General features: G+C 39.4%; 1 protein-coding gene across 4 annotated transcripts in view; it reads left to right on the top strand.

Annotated features, from left to right (window-relative positions):
* Positions 1-22,803, top strand: part of mus312 (mutagen-sensitive 312) — a 94,482-nt gene that overhangs the window by 53,086 nt on the left and 18,593 nt on the right. For 3 of the 4 annotated variants that reach the window (XM_076198831.1, XM_076198829.1, XM_076198832.1), the window contains 3 exons: positions 4,318-4,480; positions 14,482-14,647; positions 18,398-18,483. In XM_076198831.1, coding sequence (XP_076054946.1) covers positions 4,318-4,480; positions 14,482-14,647; positions 18,398-18,483 — 415 coding nt within the window. Of the gene's footprint in view, positions 1-4,317; positions 4,481-14,481; positions 14,648-18,397; positions 18,484-19,467; positions 19,580-22,803 lie in introns of those variants that run through there. The other variant, XM_076198830.1, reaches the window with a different exon arrangement.

Genomic DNA, 22,803 nt, shown 5'->3' on the forward strand with positions numbered 1-22,803 from the left:
GGTTAAAGGGTGTTTATTTGTTTTTGAAGTGTGTGCTTTGACTGGATCATCTCCATACAAAGGGAAAAGTGCCTGTGGTATGTGTTTTATATATATATATATATGTTGTCCCTGGTATCTCTTGTAGGAGACTCACTGCTCCGAAGTAATAGCAACAGCCCTTGGACAGGCCCATAAGTCACTCCAGAAAAAAATATTGTATTATTGTTTGAGGATAGTGTGGGGCAGTGTACAATGTGTTAAGTGTCCTCTGTGTGATGGGTGCATTTAGGGTAGTTTGATACTGCGGTCAGGCCTAGTTGATGTTGGAAATGTCTTAGAGTTGGATGATGTCCTGCAAGCAGGTGTGCAAGTCTGCTTATTCTTTCTCTTGAGAGAGTTTTTTCTTTGGGGCTGATGTCATTGGTGGGGGGGGGGGATAGTTGGTGGAGTACACTCAGTCCTCAGTGTAACAGATTTTGGAGGCAACAGACAGAATCCAGTAACTAAGAATAAGTTTCTTTGATCTCCCACTATATTATCACAACCTATCAAAAACCTATCTTCACAATCCTTAGTAAGTCTGATAATAAATTTAAGTAAATATGTTGAATTATCATATTAATCAGACTGATGTTCTCCCCTTTTGTCTTTTAAATGAAGGCATGGGTATTGGGTTTGATCTGTCTTAAAGAGCTTGTTTTATATCTGGGTCTGCATATGTCTTTGTGTGGTTGTTGTTGTTGTTGTCGTTCCCTAGACTGTCTGTCCGAGCAGTCCCGTCTCCCCAAGGAATGCTACAGCCGAAACTGGGTTTTCCCACAAATCCTTTATAGAGTGTATGTTGTGTTGTTTGCATGCATGATTGTGTATAATGCAGTCTTCCATTATGTGTTGTATGGTATGGGGTGAAGTGTTACATCCTGGGCAGCTGTTCACAATGCAGTCATCCAGCCTCTTCTGGTAGCTTAGAAGTGCTGGGTGGTGGCTGCATCGCAGTCTGGCCAAGTGGACTCTGTCCTTTCGTGGGAGAGAGGATTCAGAAGGGTGGATATCAGGGGGTCTGGCATGCAGCAGTGTGTTGTCTTTCAGTGTGTTAATGGAGCGGTGAGTGATATGATTATGAATATGTTTCCGGAGGCTGGTATTTGGTGGATGTGGAGGAAGAGAAGAGAGTATTTGTGCGTAATAAAGGTCTTTGGGTGTTGTTTTAATGTTTCTTGGTGTGTGTGGGTGTTCTGCTATGTAGTGTAGTGGGTGTGATGTGTTTGTGGTGGCTGCGGCAAGTGTTTGTGTGCCTCTCATGTCGAGGTGGTCCTTGACTTTGAGGACTTTTGTTTCATGGTGTAAATGGTCTGTTGGTGTTGTATTTGTGCAGCCTGTAATTGTTTTTAGGGCTTTGTTTTGTATGATTTGAAGGGTGTTGTGGTGTGTCTCACTGAGATTAGGAGCCCATGCAGGACTCGTATAATTCAACACTGAGCGTATGCATTGTTTGTATATTGTTATATTAGTTTCTTTGTTTTGTCCAAATGTCGTTCCAGTGATTGACTTAAGTGCGTTAAGTCTAGGTGTGCATTTGTTTTTTATGTTTGTGATGTGTTGTTTGAAAGACATGGATGTATCGTATGTTACACCAAGAATTTTTGGTGTGTTTGTGTGTGGTAATAGAGTGTTGTTGATGTAGAGATGAGGTATGTATTTGTGTTCTATTGTCCAGTTGGTGAGAAGTGTTGCTGTAGATTTGGTTGGAGCTATTTTGAGTCTGTTTGTGATGAACCATGTGTTGAGTGTATCAAGGTATGGCTAGATTATTTCCGCAGCTTTGTCTGTGTTACGATGTGTGCATGTGATTGTTATGTCATCTGCGTAGGAAGAGATTTGCATTTCTGAGTTGTCTGGTGTGGGTAAGTCATGCATGTATAGATTAGATAGTGTGGGGGGTAGAACTGAGCCCTGTGGTACTCCATTCTTAATGTTTCTGATGTGCGATGATTGGCCATTATATGACACGTAAGCATTCCCACCTGCCAGATAATTGGCCAGCCATCTTTTGGTGTTATTGTGCATGTCTGTGTTATATATTTTATTTGTTAGGTTGTGGCGGGGGATAGCATCAAAAGCTTTACTAATGTCTAATGTTATGAGAAGTGTTCTGTGGTTACTGGTGGTATTTACCTAATTGTAGTATACAGGAAAGAAGTAACACTTGTTGAGTCCCATCTCCTACTCTCCAATTTATCTTACCTATCCTCGAATTCATTTAGTTTCAACTTAATCCTTGATTTCCAATTATCATAATTAGATTTGAATTCATGTGTTGTTTGAGCTTGGACTAAATATACGGGAAGGGAGCTATGCTCGTGGTGACCCGTCTTTGTATCTCTCTGCATCAAGTTTTATCTTAAAATCTTGTATAGTGTTTGCACATACTGTTTCGTTGTTTCCATGTATTTATCGCTCTGTGTGGGAAGCTGTTCCTTTTCAAGTTTCTTCTATAACTGTCCTTTTTCAGTTTTTTTCCGTGTCTCATTTTACTGTTGTCCCACGCTAACAAGTCTTTCCTGTCTAAAACTTCCATTCCTTCCATTATTCTGTATATAGTCAGCAAATCTCCTCTTTCTCTTCTCTGTTCCAAAGTTGGTAGATTCAATTTAGACAGTCTTTGCTCATATGTTAGTTCGGCGAGAGTTGGTGTAAGTTTGGTTGTCGCTCTTTGTATTCTTTCTAATTTCTTAATATTCTTTTTGGTACTGGGTGTCCAAAGTGATGCTGCCTACTCAAGTTTTGGTCTTATTAGTGTAGTTAGTATTTTCTTTATCATTTCTTCATCCAAATAAACAAATGCCACTTTGATTGACCTCAATAAATTGTAGATTTCTCCGAATATTTTATTTATATGCTTATCTGGTTTCATGTCCTTTCCAATCATCACTCCAAGATCTTTTTCAGTTTGCTTTTTTACTTTTTTCCCCAATTCTGTAGTCTTTTGATATTCTGTTTTTACTCTTTTCAACTTCCATTATACTGCATTTCTTTATATTAAATTTTACTTCCCACTTTTGAGTCCAATTCCAGATCGTGTCCAGATCTTGTTGTAATGAGTTGCAGTCCTCTTCACTTTTTACCTTCTTAAGTAATTTTGCATCATCTGCAAAGAAATTCATATAGCACTCCACACCTTCATTCATGTCATTAATGTATACAGCAAACATGATCAGGGCCAGCACTGATCCTTGCGGGACACCGCTTTTTACTTCTTCCCAGTTGGGGAATTTTTCTCTAATTACAACTCTCATTTTCCTTCCAATCAGGAAGTCTTTCATCCATTCCAATAATTTTCCTCTGATGCCTTTTTGACTCTATCTTCTTTATAAGTTTCGTATGTGGTACCTTATCGAATGCCTTTTGCAGGTCCAGAAAAGCACAGTCCGCCCACCCATCTCTTTCTTGTATTGTGTCTATTGATCTTGAGTAGAAGTTCTTTCATAATATGTTCCCATACCTTCTTAAAGCTCTCCCACCCTTAATCAGGAGATCTCTTCTGTCAATGCAATCTATCCCCTTTAGTGACCTGAATAATGTAACCATTTCCCTCTTTCTCTTCAATCTTTCAAAGTTGGCTGACCCAGTGCTTTTAGTCTTTCGTCATATGATTTATCTGTTAGGCTGGGGACCAATTTGGTTGCTGCCTTTTATATTCTGTCGATCTTGCTTATATCCTTCACTCTGTGTGGGGACCATACCACTGACGCATATTCCAGTCTTGGATGTATCATGGTTTTGATGAATTTTGTCATCATTTCTTCTCGTGTACTCTTTTATTTTTTTCTGTTCCATTTCAGTAAGTCATCCCTATCAAGAATTTCTATCCTTTTCATAATTCTGTAGATAATTATTAAATCCAAGGGTTGATAAGTTTAGTTTGTCCAGTCTTTGTTCGTATGTCAAATTGCAAAGTGTTGGTGCCATCTTTGTCATTACTCTTTGAATTCTTTCCAGTTTATTTTTTTTTCTCTCGCTCTCTCTCTCTCTCTCTCTCTCTCTCTCTCTCTCTCTCTCTCTCTCTCTCGTACTAGGTGTTCATAGAGATGCTGTATATTCCAATTTTGGTCATCCATGTAGTCAAAGGCCACTTTCATTGATCTTATTAAGTAATACGTTTCTCTAACAATTTTGTTAACATGTTTATCTGGTGTCATGTCATTTGAGATAATTACTCCTAGGTTCCTTTCTGAGTTTACTTTTATAACTTCCTTTGTACCAATTTTATATTGTTGAAGCAATATTTTTTCATGTACCTATTACAAAAGTAGATAACTGTATTTTTCTTTTCAGAAGCAACTAAGTAAGTATGGAATTCGTCCCATTAGTAAAAGAAAAGCTGTTTTATTATTGAACCATATTTATGAAAAAACTCACCCATTAGTGACAGATAGTGAACCTGATACAAGTTATATTGAGACACCAGGAAAGGCTACTGACAAGACAGTGAATAATGGTAAATACTTTTTTTTTATGTAGATTGGGAGAAGGTCCATTTTTATGTTTAATAGTACCGTATTTTTCAGACCATAAGGCGCGGGAAAAATCCTTAAAATCGGCCAAAATCGGGTGGTGCGCCTTATCGTGTGGTGCGCCTTATGTGTGGCTTCAGTGCAAAAAAATGCCTCAGATAGTGACGTACTATTTTGACACGTTTAGTTGCTAGCCTGCCGACAGCGACAGTGCATGATAGGCCTAGCAAAAGTTACAACCAAGTTATGACCAAGATGCATGTATCTTGACAAGAAAATTGCGAAAACTTCGACAGTGTTCGGGTCCATGCCACAGCATTCATTCACGCTATCATGGCTATGACATGATAGCGTCCACAACACAGACAGCCATTTTGCATTGGTCTAGTCTCGCTCCACTCACACTGTAGTCATTTGGGTATTTTTTTTTTTTTTTCGATCATGGGCGCAATATAGCAATATAAAAATAATTATTAATTTTGTAAATTAAAATGTATTAACGTAATATGCAATTTTGTGAGCAGAAATGAAAATAAAAAATACCTTGCTACAAGCAAATATGCTAATGAACGAAGTCAGTAGCATAGGATCGGGACGCCAACGTCTCTCACGACGACGACAACGAGGACGAGCCGGATGACATTTAATTTGCAGGTAATGATTTATTAAACACAGGTTAGGTTAGGTTAGACGAATTTATCACCCTTTCATATCTTCAAAGTCGGCATCTATCATAACAAACATGGTGTACCATTCGTCCAACACGACTTCGTTACTTACGAAATCTGTTTCAGCACATTTTTTGTTTTTTATTTCCGCTCACAAAATTGCGTATTACGTTGATACATTATAATTTACAAAATTAATAATTAATTTTCTATTGCTATATTGCGCCCATGGTCGAAACTAAAAATTTACCTTCATTTGTAATCTTGTGTTTTTAAGTGAATAGAGAATTCCGGGAATAAAACTGCTAATGTTGGTTTTATTCCCCACAATTCCCGTAACGTGTTTGTTGTTTTTTAGGAGTATTGGCAGGGCAAACCGTCCATGGAGGTGGTCTGATTTCACTGACCAAAATAAAAATATATATAATTTATTTTTGTAATTTTGCGAAATCCCAACCGATTTTTCTCATTCAACAACGAAAATGTTGTTCTGAATGCACTCACATATGCATGATTATCCGATGACGAGACCAGGTGTGCCTTATGGTCAGGTGCGCCTTATGTAAGGACAGGGAATAGCAAATTACGGGTGCGCCTTATGGTACGAAGCGCCTTATGGTCCGAAAAATACGGTATGTTGCCCCAGGATTCCTCACTTCTATATCCCATTCTTCCCATATTACCTCTGAATTAAAGTTGCCCATTAATTATGTTCTTTTTTTCTGTGATTCTTTCCAGTTGATTGGCTGTGTTATTTATTAATTCTTTGTACTCAGTTTCATTGTCTGCTCTTGTTTTTAGAGGCATGTAAACCACTCCAATATCTCGTTTTTTCACCCCACCCCACTGACTTGTACATACATATACCAAAGGCTTTTTCCCCCTTACACGGGGGGTAGCCAAAAAGAAAAAGGCATAGAAATCACTCCCACCCATTTCGTTTCCCATATATTCCACTCCCCTCCACCCTCCTCCCTCCCTCCTATCTTAGCACCTCCTGGATGATGGGTCATCCCTGCATCCTGTCCACTGCCCTGGGTCAGAAGCAGTGTCGCAAGACACAGCACATCCACAGCAAGGCCGCTTCATAAATTCGGCGACCCCCCCCCCCCTCCGTCCCCCACCCCACCACCCCCCCCCCCCCCCACCCCCCCCCCCGCCCCCACCCCATCCACCCCCCCCCCCTCCCCCCCCCCCCCCCCCCCCCCCCCACCCCCCCCCCACCCCCCCCCCCCCCCCCCCCCCCCCCCCACCCCCCCCCCCCCCCCCTCCCCCCCCTCCCCCCCCCCCCTCGCATGCAGGAAAGGAGAAGGACGGGGAAGAAATCCCTTTTGGCTGCGTTCATAAAATTTTATCCTCATACATACTTCCTCCACCCTCCACCCCCCAACCCACTCCCCTCTCATCGCGATCACATCCTCACCCCCGCATCCACCACCCACATCCCCCTCATGCATCACATCCTTCATCTATATCACAACCCTTTCTCGCATTCACCCCTATCTTCTGTCCTCTTCCTGTCCTTCCCTCTACAGACATTTCCTCTCTTTTGTAAAGCCCCTTTACACCCCTTCCATCCATCTCATCCTAGGACACCCCCCTCATATTCACTCCTTCCACACCTCTTTTACTAATCTTTTCTTCACTCATTCTTTCCAAGTGTTCCCAAACCATCCTAATACTCTTTCATTCAACCCTATCTCCCAGCTCCTTTTCCACCCCTGTTCTCCTCCTGCACCTCCTCATTCTTCCTCTCACTCTTATATCTAGCCTAGTAACCCTTATCATACTTCTCTGACAATTTTCATCAATCTCAAACACATTCAAACTCCTCTCTTCCTCTCTCATGTTCCATGTTTCTTCTGCCCCGTACATTGCTGTTGGCACAATCACCTCCTTCACATAACCTCCTCATCAGCATCCATTCCCAGGATGCTCTATTTTCTCATTACACTTTTTAATCCACCAGGGCATTACTTACTCGCTTCTCTCAAATCTACTTCTACCTCCACCCCCACTTCTCCTGAGACCCTATCCTCCCTTTTTTCTTAACCTGTCACATTCGCACCCAAGTTATCTGAAACTAATCCACTTCCTCCCAGGGGGGGTTTTCTCACCCTTAATGCTCACCTACCTAGCCTAATGTCCACTCTCATACCCTTGTACATCCTCATCACTTTACTTTTGGCCCACATTTATGTTCAGCTTCCTTCTTTCTCTACCCCCCCCCCCCCCCCCCCACACCGTTCTCAAACCCTGTCACTAACTTCCTCAATCCCTCCTCTGATCCTGCTACAAGTGCAGTGTCGTCAGCAAACAACAACTGGCTCACCTCCCACTTTTCTCAATTTTCTTTAATCATCTCCAACCCCTGACCCCTTGCATTCACCTCTCGCACCACCCCATCCATGTAGAGATTGAACAGCCAGGGCGACATAACATCCCTGACGAAGTCCCATTTTTACCTCAAACCATTCACTCTCTCCGTTTCTAATCCTAACGCAAGCTCTACTACTCTCATAAAAACTCTTGACTGCTCTTAATAGCTTTCCTCCTATCCCATATATCTGCAGTACCTGCCACAGTGCCTTCCTGTCTACCCTGTTGTAAGCCTTTTCCAGATCCATAAAAGCCCAAAAAAACATCCTTACCTTTTCCTATAGCTTTCTCACATATCTGTCTTATACCACAAAAATCTGATCTACACATCCCCTACCTGTCCAAAAACCACACTGTTCCTCACCAATTACTCCCTCTCTTCCTCTCCTAATCCTATCAATCAAGACCCTCCCATAAGCCTTCCCAACTACACTCAACAAGCTAATCCCTCTGTAACTACTACACTCACACTTGTCCCCCTTTCCTTTGTAAAGCAGAACTATACAGGCACTCCTCCAGTCCTCTGGCACCTACTACAAAAACAGTGCTATCCCATCTATTGTGCACATAATATTTTGCTTATATATTAATTTTTCTTTTTTTCTTTAATCACTTTTTGTAATGTTTAATTAGAATAAACCTTATTATTTTTATTATAATAACGTCACCAGCCAGTCCTCCTTTTCAGACCTCCTTTCATCATTTTAACATCCAACCCCCTTACCTTCTTATCTTTCCACTCCACTGATTTTCCCCTCTCTCCTCATTATCACCTCCTTTCCTCATTTTCTTTCACTTACCTCCCACAAATTCTAATTATCATCTCCATCCTTCCCATTACACACCTTTTCCTTACTAACCTCCTCTTCCCTCTAAAACTTCCAAAATTTATCTTTCCAAATCATCCTCTCTCCTCTTCCTCTTTCCTTCTTTACCTCTTATTCCCCATCCATCCTATGTCCCCTCAACTCACAACTTCCTTGTTCTACCCTTTCCACACATCTTTCACACCTTATGACTCCCTCCTTGAACCATTTCATTCCTCCTAGTTCTACTCTATCCTTTCCTCTACTCTTTTTCTTCATTTTCACCTTCATTAACAAACTCCCTATTCTCCCCACTTTCTTATTTCCACCTCACCACTCTCTTCCATACTTGGTACATCCTTAACTCTTCCTACCATACTCCTGGTCACCAACTATATAGGTCCATTAATGCCTCTGTCTGTCACCTTTCCATCCACCACCCTCTCCATGTGTACTTATGCTTGACTTTATTTCTTAAACACTGTATTTGCTATCATCAACTCTCTTGCATAACCCATCACCATTCAGTTCTCCACTACGATTTTTACCGCAAACTCCAATACTTCCCAAATCACTCTGTCAATGGGTTCATTTCCTACCCTAGACAATTTAGGTCTCCCTATACCAACTAACATTGACATTTCTCCCTAATCCCCTCTAAATGCACAATTTATATCTTACCCATAATGCCTCCCTTTCCTTCTATGTTCTTCTCACTACCATGTACTTACGCTCTTACAAAAACCACACATCTCCTTTCCCAGCTTCACCTTCATCCTCATCAAACCTTGTTGACACCTCATTCCGCACCGCCATACCCCGCTTACTTATCTCTTAACTTACTAGTTTTGCCACACCTTCTCTCCCTCATCCCCTCTTCACTCCTGAGTACCTCCCAGCTACACTCCCAAACTTCACAGTTTGCCCTTTCCTTTCATTTTTAGTTTCACTCAAAGCCAGTACATCCATCTTTCTTCTCACAAACATACTACCTGTCTCTTCCCTTTTACTCTCATCTGTACCACATCCACGCACATTAAAAGACCCAAACCTTAGGGTACTGGTTGGAAAACTCCCAGACCCTCTTATGCCTTTTCTTTCTTTTTTAGGAATGTCCCCTTTTGGGGCTACAGGTAGTAGGACTCCTAATCCCATCCCCCATCCCTTCTGTTGGCTATTCCTTTTCTCACTTCTGCTTCACCTTGATGCTTGTTTTCATTGCCATCATCACCTCACCTACATTTTTTTTTCTTATGTACATCTTACATATGTCATATTTTCCATCAATCATCTGAACATCAGTATTTCTATTGAGTTTGGTTTCAGCAAGTTTGGGTTCAGCAAATCACATTATGTCTGGTTCTTTCTCCTTTAGTCATAGGCAAAAACTAGTTTACCAATAGAGTGGCTAACAAGTGAACTTGACTCAATAATCATGTAGTGAGCACTGAAACTAACAATCATTTAAGAGGGTTAGATAATTTATGGATAAGGATGATAGTAATGGACATGGAACTGCCTAGTGTAGGCCTTGTAGTATCTTGCAGTCTCCTTCATTCTTATGTTCTTATGTTAAGCTCTGATTTTGCAGATATCAATCTATATATGTGTGGGTTGTTTCTAATATTTTTCATTCTTTTCCTCCCTCTTTCCTCCTATGGATCCTTCTATTATATCACTATTAAAACTTGGTCCTCTGTTGTTTGTTTCTCATTCAAATTTATTTCCTAAGCTTCTGCCAATTTTATAATTTTCCTTATCTGAACATTATTGAATTTGTCTGTGTGTTAATTTCTGTCATCTTCATTGATTTATTCACCATGTTATGAAAATTATGTGTACACAATTAATTCCAAAACTCTAAACAGCACCCACCCATCTCATTACATCACAAAAGCACCACCACCTGAACATAAGAAAAACACCCCAGCAGTTTACTACTCAAACATGTACAACAATCTTCCACCTATACCAATGAACACATAAGTATAGAATTAGGAAGGGAGATAAGGTATAGAAATATTTCATGGAATTAAGAGAGTAATACCTTGCAATGTATAAAGAAGTGAATAATAAAAAAAACAAGATGCAGAAATGAATAGGTAAGTGACCTAAAAAAAAGAACTAATCAAAGTAAAAAATAAAATGAAAGGATGAAAAATGAAGATACTAGCAAAAATGAGGCTTTAAAAAGAAAGGTAAATGAACAAATTAAAGTGGTGACCAAGAAAGTTGGAGATGGTGTGAGGGAGACGGATCTTCAAAAAATTAAAAACCAATGAAAATTAGATCAGGAGAACCAAAAAATAGCATTTAAAGAAATTGTCCAACACCAAGTACAAGAAAATGTGAAATATTTATTAAAGTAATCAAAGAAAAAGAAAATTGGGCCAGAGACACAGTAGACAAGAAAAAAAGAAGTGCATAGTGTTATATGGTATAAAGGAAGAACACAGTTTAGTTAGGCACTTAAGAGAAAAAGAGGAGAAAAATAGCAAGTACAAGATGAGGGGCAAGAAATAGAAAGGAAATAGAAATGCATAGAGAAGGACAGTACTCAAAAGAAAATGATCTACCTCTAAAAATTAAACTGTCACAAATGATAGCAGAAGTATTAGCAAAAACAGGAAAGTTGGCAAAAAGTGAAAACTACAAAAGTATATGGATAAGAAAGGAAATGAGCAATGAGGAAAAAGAGAGAGACAAGACACGAGGAAATTAAGCTAATGAAAGAAAAATGAGAAGGATCAGAGACCGATTTTTTTTTTTTTTTTAGTGCTGGATGTGAGGCTGAGAAAACAGTATATCAAAGGAAAGGAAATGCAGGCAGCAGAAAACAAGGAGGAAAAAAAAAATAAAAGTAACTTTACCAACATAGATGGTCTGATTTCATGATTAGTTGAATTAAATGATTATCTGTCTGCAGAAAAACCAGATATAATGAGAATTGTGGAGATGAAATTAGAAGGTCCACAACCACCAAAGTGTTGGACTAAGATTATATAATCACTGGATAAAAACAGAGAGGAAAAACAGGGTAGAGGAGTCATGTTTTTGATGAAGAAGGGCTTAAATGTGATGAAGATCACAGGAGAAAATATTGTCGAATTGATCATGATAAGAGTTGAAAATAGTGACATGAAAAATAAAAAATTTGTGGTGATCTATGTGCCCCTGAAAGCATGTTCTTGGAAATAGAGTGACCATTCTAAAATGCTGGAAGACACAAGGCATACACTTGTGTAACATAGACATTCAACTGAAATCTTATTGTTTTCCCAAAATCACCATTAATCTTCATATTTTTGTTGTTTAATGATTTATACATAAATTAGGCTTTTGCTAATAAAAAATTTGACCCAGATTAGACATGAATTTAATTCCCAAAAAAGTAGTATCCACATTAATGTCAACCTCTTAAATTCAGCCTTAAAAATGGCAAATAAAAAACTCGACTGTTATTTAGGTATATACGGTAAGCCAATGTGAGATGCTTTATCAAATGCTTTCTCTAGGTCAAGGTGCACACAGTCCACCCACCCCTCTTTCTCTTGCAGCACATCAATCACTATCGAGTAAGCTTTAAGAGAGGCAGAGATGAAATGTCTGAGAAGTATGGTAGGGGTTACAAGGTTGGATAGAGTGAAAAATGAGGAGAGTGGGGTTGGCAGATAGGGTCGATGAAAGAGTATTGGGTTTGGAGTCACACATGGAAAGAATGAATGAAGAAAGATTAGTAAAGGATATGTGAAAGGCAGAGGTGGATGGAATGAACTTGAGGGAACAACCAAGGATGAGACGGATAGATGGAGTGAAAAGGGTGTTGAGCAAGGAATGGAGAAGGTAGGAGATAGGGTTCAGTGGAGAATGACTGTTTATAGATGATATTGTGACTTAAGGAAGGGAGGAGGCAGGAGATAGGGGGGAAAGTAGGGAGTGGTTATGTGTGAATGATATTTTGACACAACCCAAAGGGATTTCTCCCTGTCTTCTTCTTCTTCTTTTCATGAAGGGATCAGAGTGGGGTTGCCAATTTAGTGAAGTGACTCTGTTGTAGTTGTACTGTGTCTTACTACATTGCTTCTGACCCATAGCAGTGGGCAAGATACAGGGATGACCCATTATCCATGAAGAGCTAAGATGAGAGGGAGGAAAGGATGGCTATCTCCCTTGTAAGGGGGGAAAAAGCCCTTGGTATATAAATAGATAGTATACAGGAAAGGAGCAACACTCATTGGTTCCCATCTCTTACTCTCCAATTTACCATACCTAACCTTAAATTAATGTACCGGGTAGTTACAACATAGTCGTATGTCCTTAGTTTCCACTTTTCATATTTAAATTAATGTATTGTTCCAGTTTGGGTTGTATCACCTTCTAAGCTATTCCAAGTATTTATACATCTATATGGAAAACTGTATTTCTTCATATCTTTTAGACATATACCGTATTTTTCGGACCATAAGGTGCACCTGTAATTTGCTATTCCCCGTCCTTACATAAGGATAGATGCCTGACCATAAGGCGCACCTGGTCTCGTCATCGGATAATCATGCATATGTGAGTGCATTCAGAACTGAACATTTTCGTTGTTGAATGAGAAAAATCGGTTGGGATTTAGCAAAATTAAAAAAATAATTGATTTTTTTTTTTTTTTTTTTTTTTTTTTGGGGGGGGGGTTCAGTGAAATCAGACCACCTCCATGGACGGCCTGCCCTGCCAATCCCCCTAAAAAACAACATAAACACATTACGGGAATTGAGGGGAATAAAACCAACATTAGCAGTTTTATTCCCGGAATTCTCTATTCTCTTAAAAACACAGGATTACAAATGAAGGTAAATTTTTAGTTTCGACCATGGGCGCAATATAGCAATAGAAAATTAATTATTAATTTTGTAAATTATAATGTATCAACGTAATATGCAATTTTGTGAGTGGAATTAAAAAACAAAAAAGGTGCTAAAACAGATTTCGTAAGTAACGATGTCGTGTCGGATGAATGGTACACCATGTTTGTTATGATAGATGCCGACGTCGAAGAAATGAAAGGATGATAAATTCGTCTAACCTAACCTAACCTAAATCATTACCTGCAAATTAAATGTCATCCAGCTCGTCCTTGTTGTTGTCATTGTGAGAGACGTTGGCGGGCTTTTCAACCACTCTCTCAGCTTGCGGGGTTTACAAAGTTCTTGCAGCTTGAAGGAATGCATGTATCTCCGCTCCATAACATTCCTTCAAGAAAATATACCTGGTGAGGTACTGTTGGAAGTACCGAGGCCGTCAATTGACAGACGACAAGATGGCGTCCCGATCCTATGCTACCGACTTCGTTCATTAGCATATTTGCTTATAGCAAGGTATTTTTTATTTTCATTTCCGCCCACAAAATTGCATATTATGTTGATACATTTTAATTTACAAAATTAATCATTAATTTTCTATTGGTATATTGCGCCCATGGTCGAAACTAAAAAAATACCCAAATGACTACAGTCTGAGTGGAGCGAGACTAGACCAATGCAAAATGGCTGTCTGCGTTGTGGACGCTATCATGTCATAGCCATGATATCGTGAATGAATGCGGTGGCATGGACACGAAAACTGTCGAAGTTTTCGCAATTTTCTTGTCAAGATACATGCATCTTGGTTATAACTTGGTTGTAACTTTTGCTAGGCCTATGCACTGTCGCCGTCGGCAGGCTAGCTACAAAACGTGTAAAAATAGTACGTCACTGTCCGAGGCATTTTTTTGCACTGAAGCCACACATAAGGCGCACCTCACAATAAGGCACACCACCTGATTTTGGCCAGTTTTAAGGATTTTGCCCGCGCCTTATGGTCCGAAAAATATGGTAGTTTTCCTTAATTTTTTCTTATGACCTCTTCAAGCCCTCATATTAATCAAGAGATCTGTCAATGTAGTCTAGATACCCTTTATTGACCTGAATAATGTAATTGTATTCCCTTGATCTTGCTTATATCCTTAATCATTGTGGAGACCAAACCACTGACACATATTACAGTCTTGGACAGATCATGGATTCTTTGAGTGGGTATGTATGTGTACATTTATATGTACATTTGTGAATTGTGTGTTTCATTTTCCTTGAAATTTGTATTTTACAGGTCAGTCAAAAAAGAATTGGAAGAAAGTTACAGCTGGTTCAAAAATTAAGAAAGGTTCAAATAACTCAAAGAAGTCAAAAGCCAAGACTCAAGCTAAGGAAAAAGTGCACTGCCCTTCACCAAGTAGTGAAAATGAACTGAATTCATCTCAGGCATCTAGCAACAGGTATGTCTTTAAGTTATATCTACCTATCTACTGTATATACCAAGGGCTTTGTCCCCCCGTATACTCCCACCTATTTCACTTATATTAGCTCCTTGTGGATGAAGGATCACCCGTCTCCTATCTACTGCCCAGGTCAGAAGCAGTGCAGCAAGACACAGTATATCCACAGCAAGGTCTCTTCACTGAAACAGCAACCCTCTCTCCTCATCCCTTCATGTGGAAAATAGAGATGGGGAGAAATTCCTTCAGGTTACATCAAAATATCCATACACAACCATTCTCCACTTATCCCTATCCCCTGCCTTCTCCCTGTCCTACTCAAAGCCCCTTACACCCCATCAATCCATATCATCCTCAGTCATCCTCTCAAGTTCACTCCATCCACCTCTGCTTTCCACTCTATTTTTGTTCATCTTTTTTCACTCATTCTTTCCATGTGCCTAAATCATCCCAGTAATCTTTCATCAGCCCACTCTGCCTGCTCACTTTCCACCCCTAGTCTATTCCCCCACTTTATGCTATACACCTAGGTCTCTTAATCCAATACTCGTCAACCACCACTTATGCGGACATTTAGGCCCAGGACATAAAACCACTTAGGAAATTGGTAGTGGTTTATGTCCTGGGCCAGTTCCTGAATTGGGTTCATGTCCTGGGCCCAAACATCCACACAAGTGGCACTTGGCAAGTGTTGGATTAGAAGACCTAGGTATACATATATCTATCCATCTAAATACCAAAGTTTTTTCTTTTTCTTATCCTTAAAAGGGTCTTTTAATGTGCGTGGATGTGGTACAGATGAGAGTAAAAGGGAAGAGATAGGTAGTATGTTTGTGAGAAGAAAGATGGATGTGTTGGCTTTGAGTGAAACTAAGTTGAAAGGGAAGGGTGAGTGTAAGTTTGGGAGTGTAAGTGGGAGGTTATCAGGAGTGAAGAGAGGGCAAGGGAGGGAAGGGGTGGCTATTCTAGTAAGTGAGGAGATAGGTAAACAGGTAGTGGAGTGGAAGGAGGTTTCCTCAAGGATAATGTGGATGAAGGTGAAACTGGGAAAGGAGATGTGGGTCTTTGTAAGTGCATATGGGCCTGGCAGTGAGAAGAGCGTGGAAGAAAGGGAGGCCTTTTGGATAGATTTAAATGAGTGCATAGAGGGTTTAGGAAGTATGTGGGGTGGGGGTGGGGTAGTATGTGTGAGTAAATTTTGACGCAGCCCGAAGGGATTTCTCCCCGTCCTCTCCTTATATGCAAGGGGGGACGGAGAGGGGGGGTCGCCGATTAAATGAAGCGGCCTTGCTGTGGATGTGCTGTGTCTTGTGACACTGCTTCTGACCCAGGGCGGTGGGCAGGGTGCAGGGATGACCCGTCATCCAGGAGGTGCTCAGATGAGAGGGAGGGTGGGAGGGGTGTGGAGTGTATTTAGGGATAAAATGGGTGGGAGTGTTTTTATGCCTTTCCCTTTTTGGCTACCTCCCTTGGAAGGAGGAAAAACCCTTGGTATATGTATGTATGTATGTATCCTTAAAAGGGAGGTAGCCAAGTCAAAAGTCACATACCCACTCCCATCCATTTCACTCCCATCCACTACCCTTTCCTCCTTCTCATCTTAGCTCCTCATGGGTGACGGGTCATCCCTGTATCTGCCTGCTGCCCTGGGTCAGAAGCAATGCAGGAAGGCACAGCACATCCAAAGCAAGGCTACTACATTTAATCAACGACCCCCTCATGCAGAAAAAGAGAAGACAGGGAAGAATTCCTTCAAACCGCATCAAAATATTTGCACATAACCACTCCCCACCCACTCCCATCCCCTGCCCCCTCCCTTCCTTGCATCACAGTATCATCTATACACAGCCAACTCACCCCAATCTCCTGCCTTCTCCCTTCCTTGCTCAATGCCCCTTTCACCCCATCCATCCATCTCATCCTCAGCATCCCCTCAAATTCACTCCACTCACTTCAGTAATCTACACCTCTTACTAATCTTTCTTCATTCTCTCCATTTGTCCAAACCATCCCAATACTCTCTCATCAACCACATCTGCCATCTCTTTTTCCACCACTCCTCACCTCCTCACTTCTCACTCTATCCATATACTATATATATATATATATATATATATATATATATTATATATATATATATATATATATATCTTCTTCTTCTTCTTCTTACCTACCTACCTACCTACCTACCTACCTACCTACCTAGTTGTATCTTACAGGAAGGGGAGCTATGCTCATGGTGTCCCATCTCTGTATCTCACCATATCTAATTTACTCTTAGATTCTTGTATTGTTTTTGCACACACTATTGTTTTGTCTAGTATGTTCCATACATCCCTCATTTTGTAGGGAAAGCTGTTTTTTTCATGCCTTCTATAACTGTGTGTGTTGTGGAAGAAGATGAGAGAGATTGTGTGATATAGGTGTTTAGGTGTTATTTTGATGTTTCTTGGCATGTGCGGGTATTGCTATGAAGTGTAGTGAGTGAGCTGTGTTTATGGAGGCTGCTGGAAGTGTTTGTGTGCCTCTCATGCCAATGTGATCCTTTGACTTTGAGGACTTTTGTTTCATGGTGTAAAGGGGTCTGTAGGTGTTGTACTTGTGCAGCCTGGAATTGTCTTTAGGGCTTTGTTTTATATGGTATGAAGTGTGTTGGGAGTGTGTCTTAATGAGATTAGAGGCCTACATAATTCATCACTGAGGATATGAATTGTTTGTATACTGTAGTATTAGTTTCTTTGTTTTGTCCAAATGATGTTTCTGTAATACCAAGGATTTTTTTTTCTTTCTTTTTTTCTTGCAAGGGAGGTAGCCGAGTCAAAAGTCACATACCCACTCCCATCCATTTCACTCCCATCCACCACCCTTTCCTCCCTCTCATCATAGCTCAATTGATCTGAGGGCATTAAGTCTAGGTGTGCATTTAGTCCATATTTTTGTGATATGTTGTTTGAATGACATGAATGAATTGTTATGCCAAAAACATATAACACAGACATGCACAATAATACCAAAAGATGGCTGGCCAATTATCTGCCTGGTAGAAATGTCTATGTGTCATGTAATGACCAATGATCACACACCAGCAATTTTAAGAAAGGAGTACCACAGTGCTCAGTTCTATCCCCCAAAATATTTAATATGTTCATACATGACACCCAACACCTCAGAAATACAAATCTCTTCTTATGCAGACAAAATAGCAATTACACATACACACCATAACGCAGTCAAAGCTCCAGAAATACTACAACTATACCTCTATATACTCAATACCTGGTTCACTACAAATAGACTCAAAATAGCCCCAACCAAATCTACAGCCACATTTCTCACCAATTGGACAGCAAAACACATATCATGTCATTAACATAGAAAAGAAACATTATTGACTCAAGTGCTGAACCTTGTGGGACTCTGCTGCCCACTGCTCACCATCCTGATATCTTGTACTTTACTAATGTCCTGAAATACATTACCTTCAAAACACTTTCATCCATTTGAGTAATTTACTTCAGTCCTCTAATATACTTTAGTTTCCACATAAGATGACTGAGGTAGTTTGTCATAAATCATCTCAAGATTGAGGCACAGTCCATCCATCCATCCATCCATCCCTCTCTTGCAGCACATCAATCTGTTTTGAATATGTGTATGTCTATAAAAGAAAATTCATTAACACCCCAAAAAGATAATGATTTTTCATTTAACTTTGCTAATTGATTTAGAAATTATGTTATCTTTTTACAGTTCTGAGGGTTCAGAATTTGAATGTGCAGAAGAAACCATGTTGGCAGGCTGCAATGAACAAGATTCCAACTCTCCTACACAGAAAGGTAACAGAGGGAGTGCAATGTAGTGCAGTTCAAAGTTTTAAGATTAATTTAGATAACTACATATACATATACCAAGGCTTTTTCTCCCTTACAAGGGAGGTAGCCAAAAAGGAAAAGGCATAAAATCATTCCCACCCATTCCATCCCTGAATACACTCCACACCCTTCCACCCTCCCTCTCATCTTAGCACCTCCTGGATGACGGGTCATCCCTGCACCTTGTCCACCTAAGAAATATGTTGTAATGCCCGCCTTTTTTATTTTGTTATTATTTTTTTTTTTATGCATTATTATAAATTATTGTTATTTTTTCTGTTTGTTTATTATTTATCATTATTTATTTTATTCATTTATCTACTTCAATTATTTTTCCCCATCTTACCTAGTTATAGACCAAAAGGTCTCCTGTCAGCATGTTGTTCCTTTGTAATCCATTGTAATTAGATAACATGGTATTGTCTGTCAGTCACTCAATATGTTGCCCCATGTCTCTCTTGCATGAGACCCATGAATCCCTAATAACTAGCAACGGTCAACAGACAGGCATATCAGTCACTCTTGCATGAAATTTTGCGTTGTTGTATAAGGTTAGTGTGAGACAGTGTAAGATAACATGCTCAGTGTCCTAAGTGTAGTTGCATGTGGGATAGTTTGAGTTTGTGGCCAGACCTATTGTGCACTGGTAGTCTTTGAGTGGGATGGTGTTCTGAACACAAGCATGCTAGTATGGTTCTTGCATTTTCCAGTCTGACTGATGTTATGGGGGATTTGGTGATGTATGGATATTGGTGGTCTCTCTTGAAGAACTTGTTTTCTGATTGGGTGTGGATGTATTTTATGATTATATATATGTGTAAGTGTATGTATTTACCTAGTTATATTTTATGCTTGAAGTGCCCGCTTTTGTATCTTTCCGCATCCAGTTTGTTCTTAAAGTCATGTATAGTTTTAGTACTCACTGTTTCCTCATTCACTTTGTTCCAGATATCTACCACTCTGTGTGGGAAGCTATTCTTTTTCAGATCTCTTCTGTAACTGTCCTTCTTAACCCCTTCCATACGGTGACGCCTACGTAGGCGTCATGAGGAGCAAGTGGGTACGCAAGGATGCCGACGTCGACGTCTTGATTATATTTATTGTAGTCGTACCTGCATGACCCCCATACTCTGTAAACTGGCTTCATCATATTTTCTATGGTTATTAAAATTCACGGGTGAAAGAGAACAAGTGATAGAGCAGTGACTTTATTTTTTATAATGCGAGTATTATGACGCAACATCGCACGTCTGGCAGCTAATGCTGCCAGACGTGCGATGTGGCCCGTATTGAAGGGGTTAAGTTTCCTTGTGCCCTCTTGTTTGTCTTCTGTCCCACTTTAGTAATTCATCTCTATCAAGAATTTCCATCCCTTTCATAATTCTGTAGATGGTTAGCAAATCACCTCTTACTCTTCTTTGTTCCAGGGTTGGTAGATTTAGTTTATCCAATCTTTGTTCGTATGTCAAATTGGAGAGTGTTGGCGCCATCTTTGTCATTGCTCTTTGAATTCTTTCTAGTTTATGTATTTTTTTTTGGAACTAGGTGACCATAGTGTTGCAGCATATTTCAATTTTGGTCTTATCAGTGTAACTTGTATTTTCTTAACCATTTCTCCATCCATGTAATCAATCAAAGGCCACTTTCATTTATCTTAATAAGTTGAAAGGTTCTCTAATTTATTGACAAGTTTGTCTGGTGTCATGTCATTTGAGATAGTTACTCCTAGGTCCCTTTCCAATTTTTTTTGTTTTTTTTACTTCCTTTGTACCAATTTTATATTGACATGATATTCTATTTTTGCTTTTTCCAAATTCCATTATGCTACATTTCTTTATGTCGAAGTTCATTTAACACTTCTGACTCCATTTCCAGACTTTGTCTAGGTCTTCTTGGAAAGATTTGCAGTCTTTCTCTGAACTCACTCTCTTGAGTAGTTTCGCATCATCTGCAAAGAAGTTCATATGACATTCCACACCTTCATCCATATCATTTATATAAATAGCAAACATTATTGGAGCCAATACAGAGCCTTGAGGGACTCCACTTATCATATCTTCCCAATTTGAGTTCTTGTCTCAAAGTACCACCCTCATTTTCCTTCCATTCAAGAAATCTTTCATCCATTCCAATAACTTTCCTTGTATTCCACCTATTATTTCAATTTTCCTTAGTAGCTTTTTGTGTGGTCCTTTGTCAGAAGCCTTTTTTTAAGTCCCAAGAAATCACAATCTGCCCATCCGTCTCTTTCTTGTATTATTTCTATTAATCTTGAGTAAAAGCATAATAAGTTTATGGTACATGATCTTCCACTTCTAAAATAAAAAGATTTAGGATTTAGTATATTGTTCTCTTCCAAGTGTTTAATTCTGTGATTGTCAGGGATACCGATCTATAGTTTGAAGGATTTTCTGTCTCCTCCTTTGTATATTGGTACAATATTTGCATTTTTCCAAGCTTGTGGTACTTTTCCTTCTTTGAGTGAGAAGTCAATTATCTTGTGTATTATGCCCATTAGTTCATCTATACATTCTCTCAATATCCAATTTGCAATTCCATCGGGCCCGTGAAACTTTCTAATGTCAAGGTATTTTATTTGGTCCCTTATTTCTTTCTGTGTCACCGTTATTTCTTTCATTTCGGGGGATCTTCCTCATTGTCCTTCATCCCAAATTTGTGAGCTTTCAATTGTAAATACAGACCTAAAATGCCTGATCATAACTTCAGCCATTTCTACATCATCTATATATTCTTTATTTCCTTCGTGCAGTTTCACTATTTCGTGTTTGTCTTTAGTTTATCATTTGTATATCTGTAAAATAGTTTAGGTTGGTCCTTACATTTATCTATTATGTCTTTTTCGTAGTTTCTTTTTTCCTCCCTACATTTATCTATGTATTCATTTCTCAGTTTGATATATATTTGCCATTTGGTCTTATTTTTTTCCCCCCATCTTTTCCAGGCTTTGTCTCATCTGTCTTTAGCATCACTACACTTTTTGTTATACATATTTGTCTGTTCCCTCCTTGTATTTTTCTTTAAAAATTTTACATTTCTCTTCCATCTTTGTTTCTTCATTTGAAAATTTTTCCTAGTTTGCATTTTGAAGTTTTTTATAAATTTTGCAAAGTTCATTTTGTTGTACATTAATCTTCCTTCTCTATGTTTCTTATTTCTTCTCACATCATTTTGTTCTTTAAGTTCGAACTCTATTAGTATGTGGTCACTCTTCCCAATTGGTGTCTTGTAATACATTTTGTGCACAATTTCAGGCTCAAATGTGAATAATAGGTCTAGTCTCAACGGAGGAGAAAAAATTGGGGGTGTTGATAAAAGACAACCTGTCACCTGACAGACATATCAACAGGATTGTGGGAGAGACATATGGACTACTGCAGAAGATTAAAGTGGTATTCCATTATATGGATGAAGAGATGATGAAAAAACTCATTGAAACCCTGATATGTCCAAGATTGGAATATGCATCAGTAGTATGGTCCCCACACAGAGTGAAAGATATAAGCAAGATTGAGAGAATACAAAGGACAGCAACCAAACTAGTCCCCAGCCTGGCAGATAAACTACATGAGGAAAGACTAAAAGTACTGGGTCTACCAATTTTGAAAGATCGAAGAGAAAGAGTTGACATGATTACAGTGTTCAGATCATGAAAGGGGATAGATTGCATTGATATAAGAGATCTCCTGATTAAAGATGGAGGGCTTTAAGAGGTCATGGAAGTAAATTAAGAAAGACCACATGTCAAAAGGATGTGAAGATATACAGTTTTCCATATAGTTCAAATCTAAATATGATATTTGAAAATCAAAGATATAGATAAAGTTCAAACCATACATGAATTTGAGTCTAAGTATGTTAGAAAGTTAGAGAATAGGAGATGGGACCCAACAAGTGTTGCTCCTTTCCTGTATACTATAATTTGGTAAACACATGCAGCCTATGGAAAACTTGCCATCAGAGTATTCAGTAACCTCAACCTGCAGTGCCAAACTAAGATTGTGGTGCAACAAGCAGTTGTTCTATCCACTCTTCTGTATGGCTGCAAAACCTGGATGATCTACAGTCAAGACATCAAGAAGCTAGAAAGGTTTCATCAAAGAAAGATTCACACTATACTCAGCATCAGTTCCCAAACATTGAAGTGCTCAATCAGGCAACTAGTCACAGCCTCAAAAGCCTCATCATAAAACACCACCTATGCTGAGTGGGGCATGTTCATCACATGGACCCTGACAGACTACCTCATCAGACCCTGTATAGAGC

This window comes from Oratosquilla oratoria, chromosome 15, assembly GCF_046742065.1.
Source record: "Oratosquilla oratoria isolate Oo_2021 chromosome 15, ASM4674206v1, whole genome shotgun sequence".
NCBI lineage: Eukaryota > Metazoa > Arthropoda > Malacostraca > Stomatopoda > Squillidae > Oratosquilla > Oratosquilla oratoria.